The following is a 13,085-nucleotide window of genomic DNA, read 5'->3' as shown; positions in this document are numbered from 1 at the left end:
CCTACTTCCCTGTTGCCACACAATTGTTTTGACATTTCATGTAGTTTGTGAAAAGACCTTGAAGGTAGTCTTGTGTCTGTTGTTCTTTTTGTTCAGAAGCATTGTTCTTACATTCACACCATCTTGACTATATCCTCATATTTTCCTTTTCAAAATAGGAACTGTTTCAAAGATTGCTTTGCATTTGGTATTTTGTAGCAGAGATTATCTTAGCACAGGCCTCAGCACATTCAAGAAACAGTTACTTCTTTACATGCTGTAGATGAAGTTAATTGGTAACTTCAGTTACAGCATATTACAAAAGGAGATTTACTTTTTCCTGTGTAAATATAATATAGATTTACAAATCCTTACCAGCAGTCCTCACAAGTGATCTCTAATTGTGGTACTTTTAACTCCTGAACTGCTGTCTCTAGTGCAAAATAGTTGCATTTAGCACACTGATGTTGGCTTTTTTGCTTGAGACATTGTTTTTCTTCTTAGATTTAGTTTAACAGTGTCTGTTTCAAAAATAGGTTTGGCACTTACTTTTGCATTTTTACAAACTGACAATATCGATTAATACTAATTAGATATAAATTATTGTTGTCTGTACCACATACAAGGCATGCTGTCTTGCCGTTTCTTCATATATCTGAAAATAAGATTCTTGTTGACTCCTGTCTTTTTATTTAGGATATTACTAACTGTACATAAATGGGCATTATATTTTCCCTATATCATGACACCTAAATCAGTCTGTTTTCCTTTCTATGTCAGTGTGTCTGTCCTCAAGGAAGAGTCAGTGAGGAAACTTCTTACTATGCTGGTATCACTAAAGCTGATGCATATGCCATGGCATTTAAATAATAATTAAATATTTTAAGGGCAACATTGGAAAATGAAAGCATGTATTCCCCGGAACTGTGTGGTTTTTCTGGGAGATGAGATGGGGAATCCTTCTCTGGGACTTTGCTGATATAAGTCAAGTACAAAATACAGTTTAGAGTTGCATATCTTTTCTGTCATCTAGTGCAGTAACCCCTACATGTTATTTCTATTCCAGAGAGGCCAAACACAGTCTCCACCACCCCCAAAACCTCCATCTCCCAGTTTTGAATTGGGTTTATCTAGCTTTCCTCCATTACCCGGGGCTGCTGGCAATTTAAAGACTGAAGACCTATTTGAAAACAGACTGTCCAGTGTGGTAATAGGAACGTCAAAAGAAAGAGTGAGTAGTGGATGTTCATTTTTGTTGGGTAAACAAAGACTTGCATACCTCTTGTTTTCAGATTTGGTGGCTTATATACGGAAATAACTTGTGCGTTTACATGGTTGTAAGAAATGTTCTTTAAAAACAGCTGTCAAATGATGTTTGACATCATTTGACATCATCTTCTTCACTTATAGCTCAGAATTTGTTGGGTATTCTCTTTGAAATGGTGTGGAATACGGGCACCAGTATAATAAGTAGATGTTAATAGCAGAGATTAGAAAATATGCTCTTTGCTGTTCATAACTGCCTCAGGCTTTTTGATAGACTCAGGTGAAAGGTATGTGATGCATTTTCCCTCCTGTTTGAAAGTAAGACTTCTGAGTTGTATATAAAACACTTTAAAGTGACAAACTTCTAAGCACCAAAATAAAGAAGCTGCCTACGTAATCTCAGTAGGCATCATAGCTGGAACAAAAACTGCTACCAAAACCAGCTGGATCCCAGTGTTGTCTTGTCATATTGCTCAGAAAGATGAAAATACATCAGAATAACTTGGCAACCACTGCTATATAGATGTAGTAGAGATGCAGTTGAAAATTAATGTTCAGTAGCTTTTCATAGATTTCATTCTTAGAACTGTCTCTGCCATGCCATCTGTGAGTGACAGTGTGTTCTTCTCCGGCAAGACTCACGTAACCCTCTGCACTGTGGAATGCTCTGGGCTATGAAAGTCTGTATTGGCTTTTCTTGATAACTCTAATTTAACTTGTGTTTTTCCAGCTGTACCACGACTGAAGAACTTAGGCCCTGGATTAGCAGTGCAAAGCAATGTGGTGAACCACCACAATCTCTCATGTCTTCTCTTGCTGGGTCTAGAGTGTTTTCTTTGGTGCCCATGTGTCAGGGGTGGGTAGAGCGTATTTTTTGGTAAAGAAAAGGGGAGGCAGCAGGGCAGCCTGCACCTGAGGCAGTGACTGTACAGACAAGCCATCTACTCTGTCTCCTGCAAGTGGTAGGAGGGGCAACTATGTCCCAGGATTGCATTTAGGGCGAATGTGCAGGTCAGAGCCATGGTAAGAGCAGTGTTTACCTTACTGTGTGCCAGTACTGCAGATTGTAGGCTGTTCTTGGCCAAGTCCTATTAATTTTGAAGTATTGTACCTCTGGTTACTTAGGAAGTGTTTTTTGACTATTGTATTTCAGGTTTTAAATATGATTCCAGCACTTGCTCTTAGTGCTGCAGCTGAAAACCCCTTGTTCCCCCATCACAGATCTAGTACTTGGTTTGCACTGTACTTATTGTAAAGAATTTAGACTTCTCTCATGTAGAGGCAGTCTTCATATCAGTCAGGTACTGAGGCTTTAAGATACTGCAGTGCACTGTCACATTAAAAAGCATCCTTCAATTTACCAGTTTCATTTTCCAGTGTACAGGAGTTACTCTGTACCATTGTGTGGAAGAAAGGGATTATGCTACCTTTCCTTGTTGGCATTTAAATAAAGAGTAAGATAACAGCAACTGGCTCCAAAGAGCAATTGTGTATTGCTACAAAGGTGTTTGAGCTAGCATCAGAGTCTTGCCAATGTATACAGGCTGCTTTTCACCTTGATCTCAGTGTTTTTTCATGTCACCTGATGTAGTGTTACAAAGCACTGAAGTAGAGTTACACAGTGCTTCCCTTGTTTTATAGGTGGGCAAGTCCTGTGTACGGAAGCTGAGGGGACTAAGGGTCTATAATTTCTAGCAGTTGTTATCCAAGCATCATATCTTTATGCTCTTTGCTTAGTGATGCTCTTCTAGATGTAGCTCTGGGGAATGACAGGTAGTAATCATCCCACATTTTGTAACTAGGAAGTGTGGCACTGTGAGATCAAGGGCTGAGTGTTTTGGCAAGGAAAAGCTCTTGCATGTCTGCTTGACGTGAAGCTATTCACACTTAACCATGTACCTGCAAGTTCTGATGCACTTGGGCCAGAATGCTCAGCAGCTTGCAATTTCAAGCCTTTTGCACACATCTTACAGCAAGTAAGACTATAAAAGCTGTTCTGTTATTCCTAAACATCCACCTTTTGCAGTCTTCTACTTTGAATCAAACTAGGCTTAGATCTACTGCAGTAATCTATGCCTGATTTTAAAACAGTGTAATCAAATACAATTTTCCTTTATAACAGTGACCATAGGAGTCTTATGGTTTATGCCCTTTTGAATGTTGGCTGGGCTAGGGGAAAAGAAGGGATATCTTGTTCCTTCTGAGCTTGTGTTCTCCCATTGTTGTCCCTTCTGCATACCAGAATCTCTTTGGGTTTTAGTTTTTAGGATGAGACAGGTCAGAAGCAATACAAAGAACATAGCACCCTTCAAAACAAACAAAATGGTTATAAATGCAAGATACATGTTTTTCAGGATACAAAGTTGTCTTTCTCTTTTGCTATTTTGTGACAATTTAAATTAATGCATACATCTTGAACCTCTTTGGCCTTTATCTCGAAGCACAGTATCGCTTGGCACTACCAGAATCTTTTGAGGACTATGGAAAAAGCCTCTTTGGCTTGGTAGCAAATCATTATATTAGGATGATGCAGAATTAGAACTTTGAAGAAGATAGTTTTTAGTTCACAGCACTAGGAGACCTTTGTTTTCATAGGCTGCCTGTGGTTATGTGAACAGGTGCAAAGCCTACTTTGTCAGCAGCAGGTGCAAAATTTCCAGGTTGAAAAAAGTCACTAGTTCCAGTCATTAGTGGTATTCCCCAGGGCTCGGTATTGGGGCCAGTCTGGTTTAATAACCTTACTGGTGATCTGCATGAGGGGATCGAGGGCACCCTCAGTAAGTTCACAGACAACACTGAGTTGGGCAGGAGTGTTGATGTGCTGGAAGACAGGAAGGGAAGGGTCTGCAGAGGGGTCTGAACAGGCTGGATGGATGGGCCAAGGCTGACTGTGTGAGGTTTAACAAGGCCAAGTGCCAGGTCCTGCACTTAGATCACAGCAACCCCCAGCAGCACCACAGGCTGGGGGAGGAGTGGCTGGAAAGAGGCCCTGCAGGAAAGAACCTGTAGGTGCTGGTCAGCAGCAACTGTGCGTGAGCCAGGTGTGCCCAGTTGGCCAGGAAGGCCAATGGCATCCTGGCCTGTATCAGAAATGGTGTGGCCAGCAGGACCAGGGAAGTGATTGTCCCTCTGTGCTCCACACTGGTGAGGCTGCATCTGGAATCCTGTGGCCAGTTCTGGACCACTCACTACCAGACGCTGAGCAGCTGGAGCATGTCCAGAGAGAAGGGCAACAAAGCTGGTGAAGGGTTTGGAGCACAAGTTCTGAGAAACAGCTGAGGGAGCTGGGGGTGTTTAGCCTGGAGAAAAGGAGGCTCAGGGGAGACCCTGTCACTCTCTACAACTGCCTGAACAGAGGCTGTAGCCAAGTGGGAGTTGGTCTCTTCTCCCAGGCAGCCAGCAACAGGATGAGGAAAGGGCCTCAAGCTGTGCCAGGGGAGGTTTAGGTAGGGAAGTTAAGCATTGGAACAGGCTGCCCAGAGAGGTGATGGAGTCAGCAGCCCAGGAAGTGTTGAAGAAATGACTGGATGTGGCCCTTAGTGCCGTGGTCTAGTTGACAGGGTGATGACTGATCAAAGGTCTTTTCCAACCATAAGGATTCTAAGTGATTTTTGTCATCCAGATATGTCCCAAAGGGACCTAAGCTTACAACTTCTTTGGAAATAACCACAGAGTGTTATTTGTCTGTGTTCCTAAATAAATAGAAAGGAAAAAAATAACATATTCATTACAATATATATATAGGCTCCTTCTGTACCTTCCTATAGTCAATTTACCATATAAAATCAAACTATGAACTGTTTTCTGGTTGTGCTGATTTTCAGGCAAACTGTATTAATTGGATATTTTGATTGTCCTTCTGTGCCTTTTTTCCCCCTTCAGAACATTAATGTGGATGCAAGTACAAACACTATTCCATCAGGAATTCCTCGAGAGCCGCTACCAGTTTCTTCTACATTGCCCAGGACCTTTGAAAGGTCTCCTTCGCCACCCCAGCCTACTGAGTAAGCACTTAATTACATGGGTATAATAATTCTGCTCTGAGTCACATTTGCATTTTCTTTCATGAGGCAGAACAATGTAAATAGCTATTAAAATCTTAATCAATGAAAGAAGTAATATTTTGTTGTACTTGTAGTAAAGGCAATAAAGCTTAATTTCTGAACAATATCATATCAGTGATTCAATCATAATAGCCATTTAGCAGAAGAAAATTTAGTGTCATGGTTTAGTTTCTGTGAGAGAAGTTTAATGAATACCTTACTGTCTTGTATTTAGACAATTTTGAAACAGAGAGAGTAAACCCACGGCGGCTCTGTGGGCAGTACTGATGTCCATACCGTAAAGAAAGTTTTTTGGTGACACTTTATTTGGAACCTGCAAATCAAATAACTGAGTAACTAAATGCTATCAAAACATGACAAATTATGGGTAGTATCACATTGCACAGGAATATATTTTTTCTATTTTCAATAGCATTTTTGAATGCAATGCTAATCATAATGTGCTAGGCAAATTACAGTTGTAACTATTTATAGTCATACTCAAACTTTTTAGACCCATTATTAAACCATTCATCTATCCTGAAGTTTCATTTCTCATGAGCCTTGCTTCCTGCTGGATGCTTACAGGGACTCCAAAGTCGTGGATAAACAGCAGAGAGAGACACAGAGTACAGAAAGACTTTCTTCTTCCACACTGAGTACTGCATGTAAATCGGTACAAGTCAATGGGGCTGCCATAGTAAGTGACTTCATTACTTCACTTTTTCTTGATGATCCAGTCTGCATTTAACAGAATATTTATTGCTACCCAGTGTTGCTTAATCATGTGAGCCCAGCATCCTAGAATTTGTCCAGCAGCTTTAAATTTACTAATTGGTGGCTTCATGATTACTTGCATGTGATAAAATTATGCAATTAACAGTACAAAAGATATCTCCTTATCTGAATTCTCTTCTTGGTAGTATCCTTGAGGTAGAAGTATTAATACATATGCTGATATTGAAACCAGAGTATTCATCGTGTTTCAGCTGGTTTTGAGTTTGAAAGGGGAGTATTTTGCCCTATGCCATTACCCCATTTTTCTGGCATACTGTTTTACATTTTACCTTTTCTTCAGCTTTATTGTCTATACAGTTCCTGTAAACTTCATACTCAAGCCCTCATCTGCATATTTTAGTGCAGCAGTCTTTTGGGACAAGGACTTAACCCTTTTTTGTTCATAAAAGTAATTTTTTTTTTCCTCAGGACGCTTTGTTTAACTCTGTCCTGTTTGCTTCCGATTTTCCAGGAACTGCGAAAACCTAGTTATGCGGAAATTTGCCAGAGAACAACTAAGGATCCTCCTACATTGCAACCCCAGAAAGAACAGAAGCCAAACACTGTAGCATGTGGGAAAGAAGAAAGAAAGCCCACAGAAACAATAGAGAAAAATAGAGAACCTCCTCCTGCAAAGTCACATCCTGGACAACCCAAAGACCAGAGGAGACAGTCAGGACGCAGATCGTCCCCTCCAGCCACTGGCAAACGCTTAAATAAAGAACAGAGTACCCCTCCTAAATCTCCTCAGTGAAAATAACACCTGGGAGGGATTTGAGAAGAGGTCTGCTTCCCACAAATTAAACCCATGTTCCCACTAAGATACCTGAGAATGAGTTGCTGGTTAGGAGCTTGCAGTGATACAAGGCATGTAACAATGCCTGCAAGTTATTTTTCTGTGAAATACTTTTTCCCCTCTTGAACAAACATTCTATTTTTCTGGGTATTTCTGGATAGTTGTTCTAAACCTTACATTTAGATTGGTGCTTAATTGGAGGTGAAGCTTAGTGTGATTTTTTTTTTTTTTTTTCCCAAGGTGTAAAATATTTGTCTTAAAAAAAAAAATCAACTTTTTATTAAGCCTCTCTGTGGCTGTGTGAGTGCAAGCTCTGTATAGTGAGTTTTTTCTAAACTGTTGAGCAGAAACGTGCTGCTGCAATATTTTTAATAAACTGGTCTGCAAGTACATATCTAAAGTGTCCAAAAGACTGATAACGGCAGCTAGTGTGTAGAGTGCAAGGAAGTAGATGTATTTTACAAATTAGTACGTGACCTTGAAGATTTTTTTTTTTTATTGGGCTGCTGTACTAAGTGTCAGCAAATGAACTTGCACTTTTAGGTTAAATGAGTAGCTGTTTCTAGCATTTTTAAAAACTTAACCTTTTTTTGATGTTTTGCACACACAAAAAGAATTCTACAGGGCACCATAACTGTCTTTCTGAAATATTTCCTTTTTTGACTTACTGCAAGCAAGTAACCATCTTCTCACTCCAGAATAAAACTGATGTTATAATTTGCAAATACAAAGCACATTGTGAATAGAAAGAATCAAGTCTGTGAGCTTCTATGGTGGTGAAGCCTGTTAGTGGATGTTATCAGGAGAAAGCAGAGTAGCCTTCTTGTGATAACCTTAGCTTCCCTGTGCTTGTAAGGGAGTTAACTGAGTCAGCGCTGTATATTCTGGTTACCCCTGTGCTCTGTGTAGACTTTTTTTTAAATCTCTGCCCCAAGTGCTCTTTGAAAGAGTTCATATCTTAGTCAGCCTTGTGTTGACATCTTCCTGTAACTACAAGCATTGGCATATGGATTTAAATTTTTCAAGCCGTGAGATAATGGTGTTTGTTTTGTGTGGTGGAGGAAGAGATCCCTGATATTTACCTCTGGGATGAGGTTTCTCACACTTATTTACTTTAGAAGTGATGCGCTTTCTGAAGGACAAGGATGCACTAAATTAGCAAGTTTCTAATAAAGTTGAATATAAATTATTTTTGTTTTAAAATGCCTAAAGCTTTTCTTTAAGTGTTTAAACTGCAGGAAGTTCAGACAAATCTCCAGTACAGTTTATTCCACAAAAATGTTTATTTAAACAACTGATTTTTTTAAAGAATTATTTCCATCCAATATTTAAAGACTTGAATTTTATTTAAACTTGAAAATGACTTTGCCTTAACTTTTGTACAAGACAGCTTAGAGTTAATGAGGTCTGACCCCATAGAGGGTTAGCATGAATGGAATACAGAATTACTCAGTTACAGTATGTATCTATTGTCACTGGTCTTACTGGGTAAACATACTGTAGTACAGGAACTAGCAGCAGTTTTTGTAATATACCTTAAAGATCTTAAACAGTTGATCTTTTTCAGATTGTTGAAAAACCTGTAAATGCAAATAGTCAATACTGTATTAAATATGTGCACTTGGAAGTGTGTGCTTTGCTTGTACAGTTGTAAATAATCAGAACATATAAAAAGGTACCCTAAAGAAAAAAATCTGATAAAAATTATTGATATTATAAATGTTGCTGTTGAGCTGGATGTAGATAAACTAAATGTTGTGGTTTGAATATTACTTTAATTTGTTGTTTTTTTCTTTTTCTTATTTTATTCTGGTGTGTTGAACTGACTCTGCCTCTTCACTGCAAAAGGGAAATGGAATGAAAGTCTTATTTGAAAGCCCTCAAATGTTTTCCTAAAGTCCCTTTAAAACCAAACAATTTAACCAATTCAAAAGTGTTATGCAATGTAAATAATGAATTTCAGCAGTCAAACTGTAATTTTTAAGTCATTAATAAAAATCAAGTCTAATTGGGGAAAAACTTGACTGCTGCAAAAATATACACTGAAGCTTACTTGTCTGCTTTCAAGAGTATCAGTGCATGGTTCATAGAACTGTAAAGTAACTATAGAAGTTGACTCCTGATAAATTTCCTGTTACAAGCATCAATTGGTAACTAGTTGACATTGTAAATCCAGCCTGTTGTATGCTGCAGAATTGGTCAAAATAGGGCATGTGGAGTCTGTTGATTCTTCTTGTTTAAAAAGCGCACTTTGTGAATGCTGTGGGAGGAGATAGGACCCCGACACCATCACCAAAACTGCTCAACTACTTCAGTCATTGGATTTTTTTATCCCCTTCTCCTTTCCCCAGCGGCAGTGAAAGCGGTAGCTAGATTTGTGTATGGTTTAGGCCAGCTGTATGATTCATTTTGTTTGTCTGCTGCAAGTGAAAGGCTATACCAGCTGCAAACAGTGGCAAGTGGTCCCTTCCAGCGGCTGTGAGCGGCTCGTCCTGGTGCTCAGCTGGTACCCGAGGTGATCTGTTGAGACCAGCGGGATGTGTTGTGCTGTTCTAATGTATTCTGCTGCCATTTGTGATAGGTCAATACACTGTAATTACTGCTTACCCAGCAACAGTGTTGCATTTAAAGTTTAAACCTTCTTCTGATGTGGTTTTATAGCTTTTTAAAACAAAAAGTGACAACGCCAAATCGCTGTGTAATATTCAATACAACTTTCCCTTACTGTATTTTACTTTGAGATTTATTTTTTTCCTCCCCACTCAGTGACAAAATGGAGTTTTCAGAGTAGAGCTGTGAAGTTGCACGCAGACTGTTGCTACGATACAGAGAGGGATTAAAAACGTGGCTTTTAAAATGAAAACCTCCCAAAAGCAGTAGCTGAGCTAAAGGTTCAGGAATACAGTAATAAAATTGGCATTTCACCCAGTTAGAACTGTGTGGTGATGCTTTTCAGTTTGAAAACAAGTCAAAAATGGGGTCTGAGATTCTTCCAGGAATTAAAAAAAAAAATGAAGGTTGCTTTCAAAACTGAACGTGGTTTCAGATCAGTCCCCCACCATGGCACTGTCACTTAGAAATGTGTGAGCAGTGGCAAATTTTTTATGTTGCTGGGTTTTCCTTCAAAGCCTTGAGCCGTTGGCATGGGAAGGTCCTTGTTGGAGCGTGGTGCAGAGTATCAGGAGCAACAGCTGACTGTAATGGTGCACACCTATCTCTGTATCTCCTTCAGCTACAGGTAGGGGTTTCTGTGCTTTGTAACCTATTACACTAACAGCAGCAGACAATCCAGGATTTCTAAGGAGACCTAACAGCTGCCAATTCATGAAATAGAAGTGTAATATGGGAGCCTTTTTGAGGGTTTTTGTTTTTGTTCTTCTTCCATTAAGACTGGAATCAAGCTTACATGTAAACTATCAGTAATTTAAGTTTCCTTTTGTGTCATAAAATGTAAAACTGTCTAATTTGAAAAAAAAAATATGTAGGTTATGAAAAATAAAGATTTAGGCACTGTTGAATTCCTGATTTTTTTAATTAAACATTTCTTCAGCAGTACTTTTCATTACCTTTTGTCTTTTGCTCCCATTTTTGGAAATAGTATATTTCTAATTTTGGGAAAAGAAAAAATCTTTGCTCTTCTGTTCAACACAGCTCTTGTAACTATCACCTAAGGTTCTGTATCAGCAGCAAGAACCCCTGTGACAGATCTCTGACAGCTGCCATGTCTTTCTCTGTTAGGTAACTATGACTGGTTAACTTTTTTAAAGCAAACACAGAACCTGATATGTTGTTTACTGGAGGTTCTATTCATTACTGGTTTCCTCCATTAATTAGATAAGGTATTGGCTTGGTCTTAAATATGGATTTTAACGTTTGGGTTGGTGCTTTGGTTGCATGGTGCTTGAATGTGGAGATGTCCTGGGATTATTTTTGGCTTTAGCTGGTTGTAGAAGTTACTCTGGTCTTGCATCTAGGAAAGAAGAGCTTCTGGGATATCCTCTGTCTACATGAAAGAATATTTTGGAAATAGTTCAAACACGACCCCACCACCCCTCTTTTTTTTTGTTTCATTAAGGTTTTTCTCTTGCATAGCTATATAACAATGGATGTAAGCATGGAAGTAGGCAGGTAATCTAACCTGTTCAGGAGCTTACCAGAACAGTTACTGCTCCTATTTCCCCACTGCTGTCTGCTCAGCACAGTAGGCCAACACAGGAATACCAGCCTACATGTGCACTGTGAGATCTCCAGGCTGGAAAATTCACTTAACCATTGGGCTTTGGTGATGACCTGGGCTACAAGAAGTTGAAGGCAACCAATTTTCACTTGAGCATGCACTATCCTGTTCTGACATTTGTCCAAAGTTTTCTACTACTTAACATGTAAAAGTGCACAGAAATTTGTCAGCAATGTAGCCATAACTCTAGTGTGGCTCTGGAGGACCACCCCAGCTTTGATGGAAATTGGGGATCTATTTGTTTGCCCAGCAAAACTGGGCAGTGTCCCCTTTGTGCTGGTGTTCCTCAATAAAAAGTGATGTTCGGTGATGGCTGCAGCAATGTTCATGCTGAACACATGGTTTTGTGTCCTCTTGGGCATGATGAGAAAGAGTGAATGTAGGAAATTATGCGCAATTTGAGCATCCAAAGGTTACTTATTTGTCACAGAAACTGTGATTCATTACGCTTTCATCCTAAGGCTTCTTTAGAAAATAAGATTTCATGAAGTTTTAAGTTTTCTAATATGCTTATACTTCACAAACCTTTAAGCTAAAACCACCTGTTCCGGTATAGCTGAGTTTTTATGACTGCAACCATTTAAGTCAGGGAAGTGATTGAATTTCAAATTTTGCTGGTGTATAGATGAAAGCAATGTTATGCACTTCATCTCTGCTTTTGAGAGAATGAGCTCCGTAACAGCCTGGTGCCATCTGGTTGCGGTAGCTCGGTTACTGCATCCTCCTCTCATCATGGATATACATCTTGGCAGATATTTCAATGCCCAACATAAATTGATCAGGTAGAAATTTAACTCCTGTGGAAGTGGCACATGGAATACAGTTCCTGAGCTGTTGTGCCGAATAAGCACAGAAATCCTGCAAAGAGGCTGGTTGGCCTCAGCTGTGCCATCCATCCTGTCTGTGTGCTCCCTCACATCTGCACCCTTGATGGTCTGAAAAGTACCAAGAAAGAGGAGGGTCTGGAATAGGTCAGAAGCTGTTGTACCAGCAGTAGAGTGGAAAAAGGAACAGGAGTACAGTTGATGCCCAGATAAGACTGGCGTGGTGATGGTCCTGGCAGGAACACTGTATTACAATCAGCCAAAGTAAACTGACTGTTGGTACAATTGGCTTATGATAAATGGAAGGCAAAAATCTTGGCTTAGATGTTGCCTTGCTCCCTCCAGCCTATGTGGCTCCAGTCATCAAGTTTGGTCATTTTTGAGCTTTTTCTCACAATGGAGAGGAGAAAAGGTCCAGTTTCTTCTTTAGTGTTTTTGGCTATTATGTACTAGCTGTAGATGTGCTAAATCTTAGATCTCTCTCATGATACATTAAAGGTCTCTGTGCATCTTGTCACAACTGGTTTGGGAACAGTTCACTATTTTGCAAAGTGGAGGGCAAAAGGGGTGGGTATATGCTGGGGAAGGGAGTCAAAGATAAATATCACTCCCTAATTTTTCTTAAATTCCCATCAGTTTGAGGAGCAAATTGCTCTCTGTGTGCTTGTGTTACGCACGTAGGGTGTGGAAGCCATCCTTGCAGCCTGATGGCTTCACATCCTATTTGCTGGAGGCAGACGGCATCTGCAGAGCAGTAAATCTACCGTGGCTAAGGGTGCTCTGAGGAAGGAGGGATAAATGTAAGGATTTAGAGTTGCAAAACATGCCAAAGCTGGGCAGATCTAAGAAGTCTACATGGGTGGAATTACTGATAAAATGAAATGTGTCTAATGTCTTCCAAAACAAAGTCACATGCACACTCTCCGTGCAGTTTGAGATGTCAGCCCAGGTAGAAGCATGAGTGAGATTCAGCAGGTCCAGCCTGTCACCTCCAAGGCTCTGGGGTCTTTTCCAGGAACACACAGTTCATAGGCTGTGGCTCATACCAGAAACTTTCACCACTTTTGCTCTTTTGTCTCTGACTCCAATGTACTTAGCTCGGGTTTATGGTGTCAGCATGGAGTGGAGACAGCTCTGCACGGCAGCGGCTTGCCGCTCCTCCC

General features: G+C 40.0%; 1 protein-coding gene across 3 annotated transcripts in view; it reads left to right on the top strand.

The window, feature by feature from the left end:
* LARP4B (La ribonucleoprotein domain family member 4B) overlaps positions 1–10,379 on the top strand; it is a 38,934-nt gene extending 28,555 nt beyond the window's left edge. For all 3 annotated transcript variants that reach the window (XM_008629663.2, XM_017728923.1, XM_017728924.1), the window contains exons 13-16: positions 1,046–1,210; positions 5,128–5,249; positions 5,877–5,988; positions 6,538–10,379. In XM_008629663.2, coding sequence (XP_008627885.1) covers positions 1,046–1,210; positions 5,128–5,249; positions 5,877–5,988; positions 6,538–6,819 — 681 coding nt within the window. In that variant the 3' untranslated portion in view covers positions 6,820–10,379. The remainder of the gene's footprint in view (positions 1–1,045; positions 1,211–5,127; positions 5,250–5,876; positions 5,989–6,537) is intronic.
* Positions 10,380–13,085: the final 2,706 nt, after the last annotated feature.

The sequence above is a fragment of the Corvus brachyrhynchos genome, unplaced genomic scaffold (genome assembly GCF_000691975.1).
Source record: "Corvus brachyrhynchos isolate BGI_N302 unplaced genomic scaffold, ASM69197v1 scaffold52, whole genome shotgun sequence".
In the NCBI taxonomy this organism is placed as follows: domain Eukaryota; kingdom Metazoa; phylum Chordata; class Aves; order Passeriformes; family Corvidae; genus Corvus; species Corvus brachyrhynchos.
The sequence above is the reverse complement of the archived record's forward strand: the minus strand, read 5'-3'. Positions and strand labels throughout refer to the sequence as shown.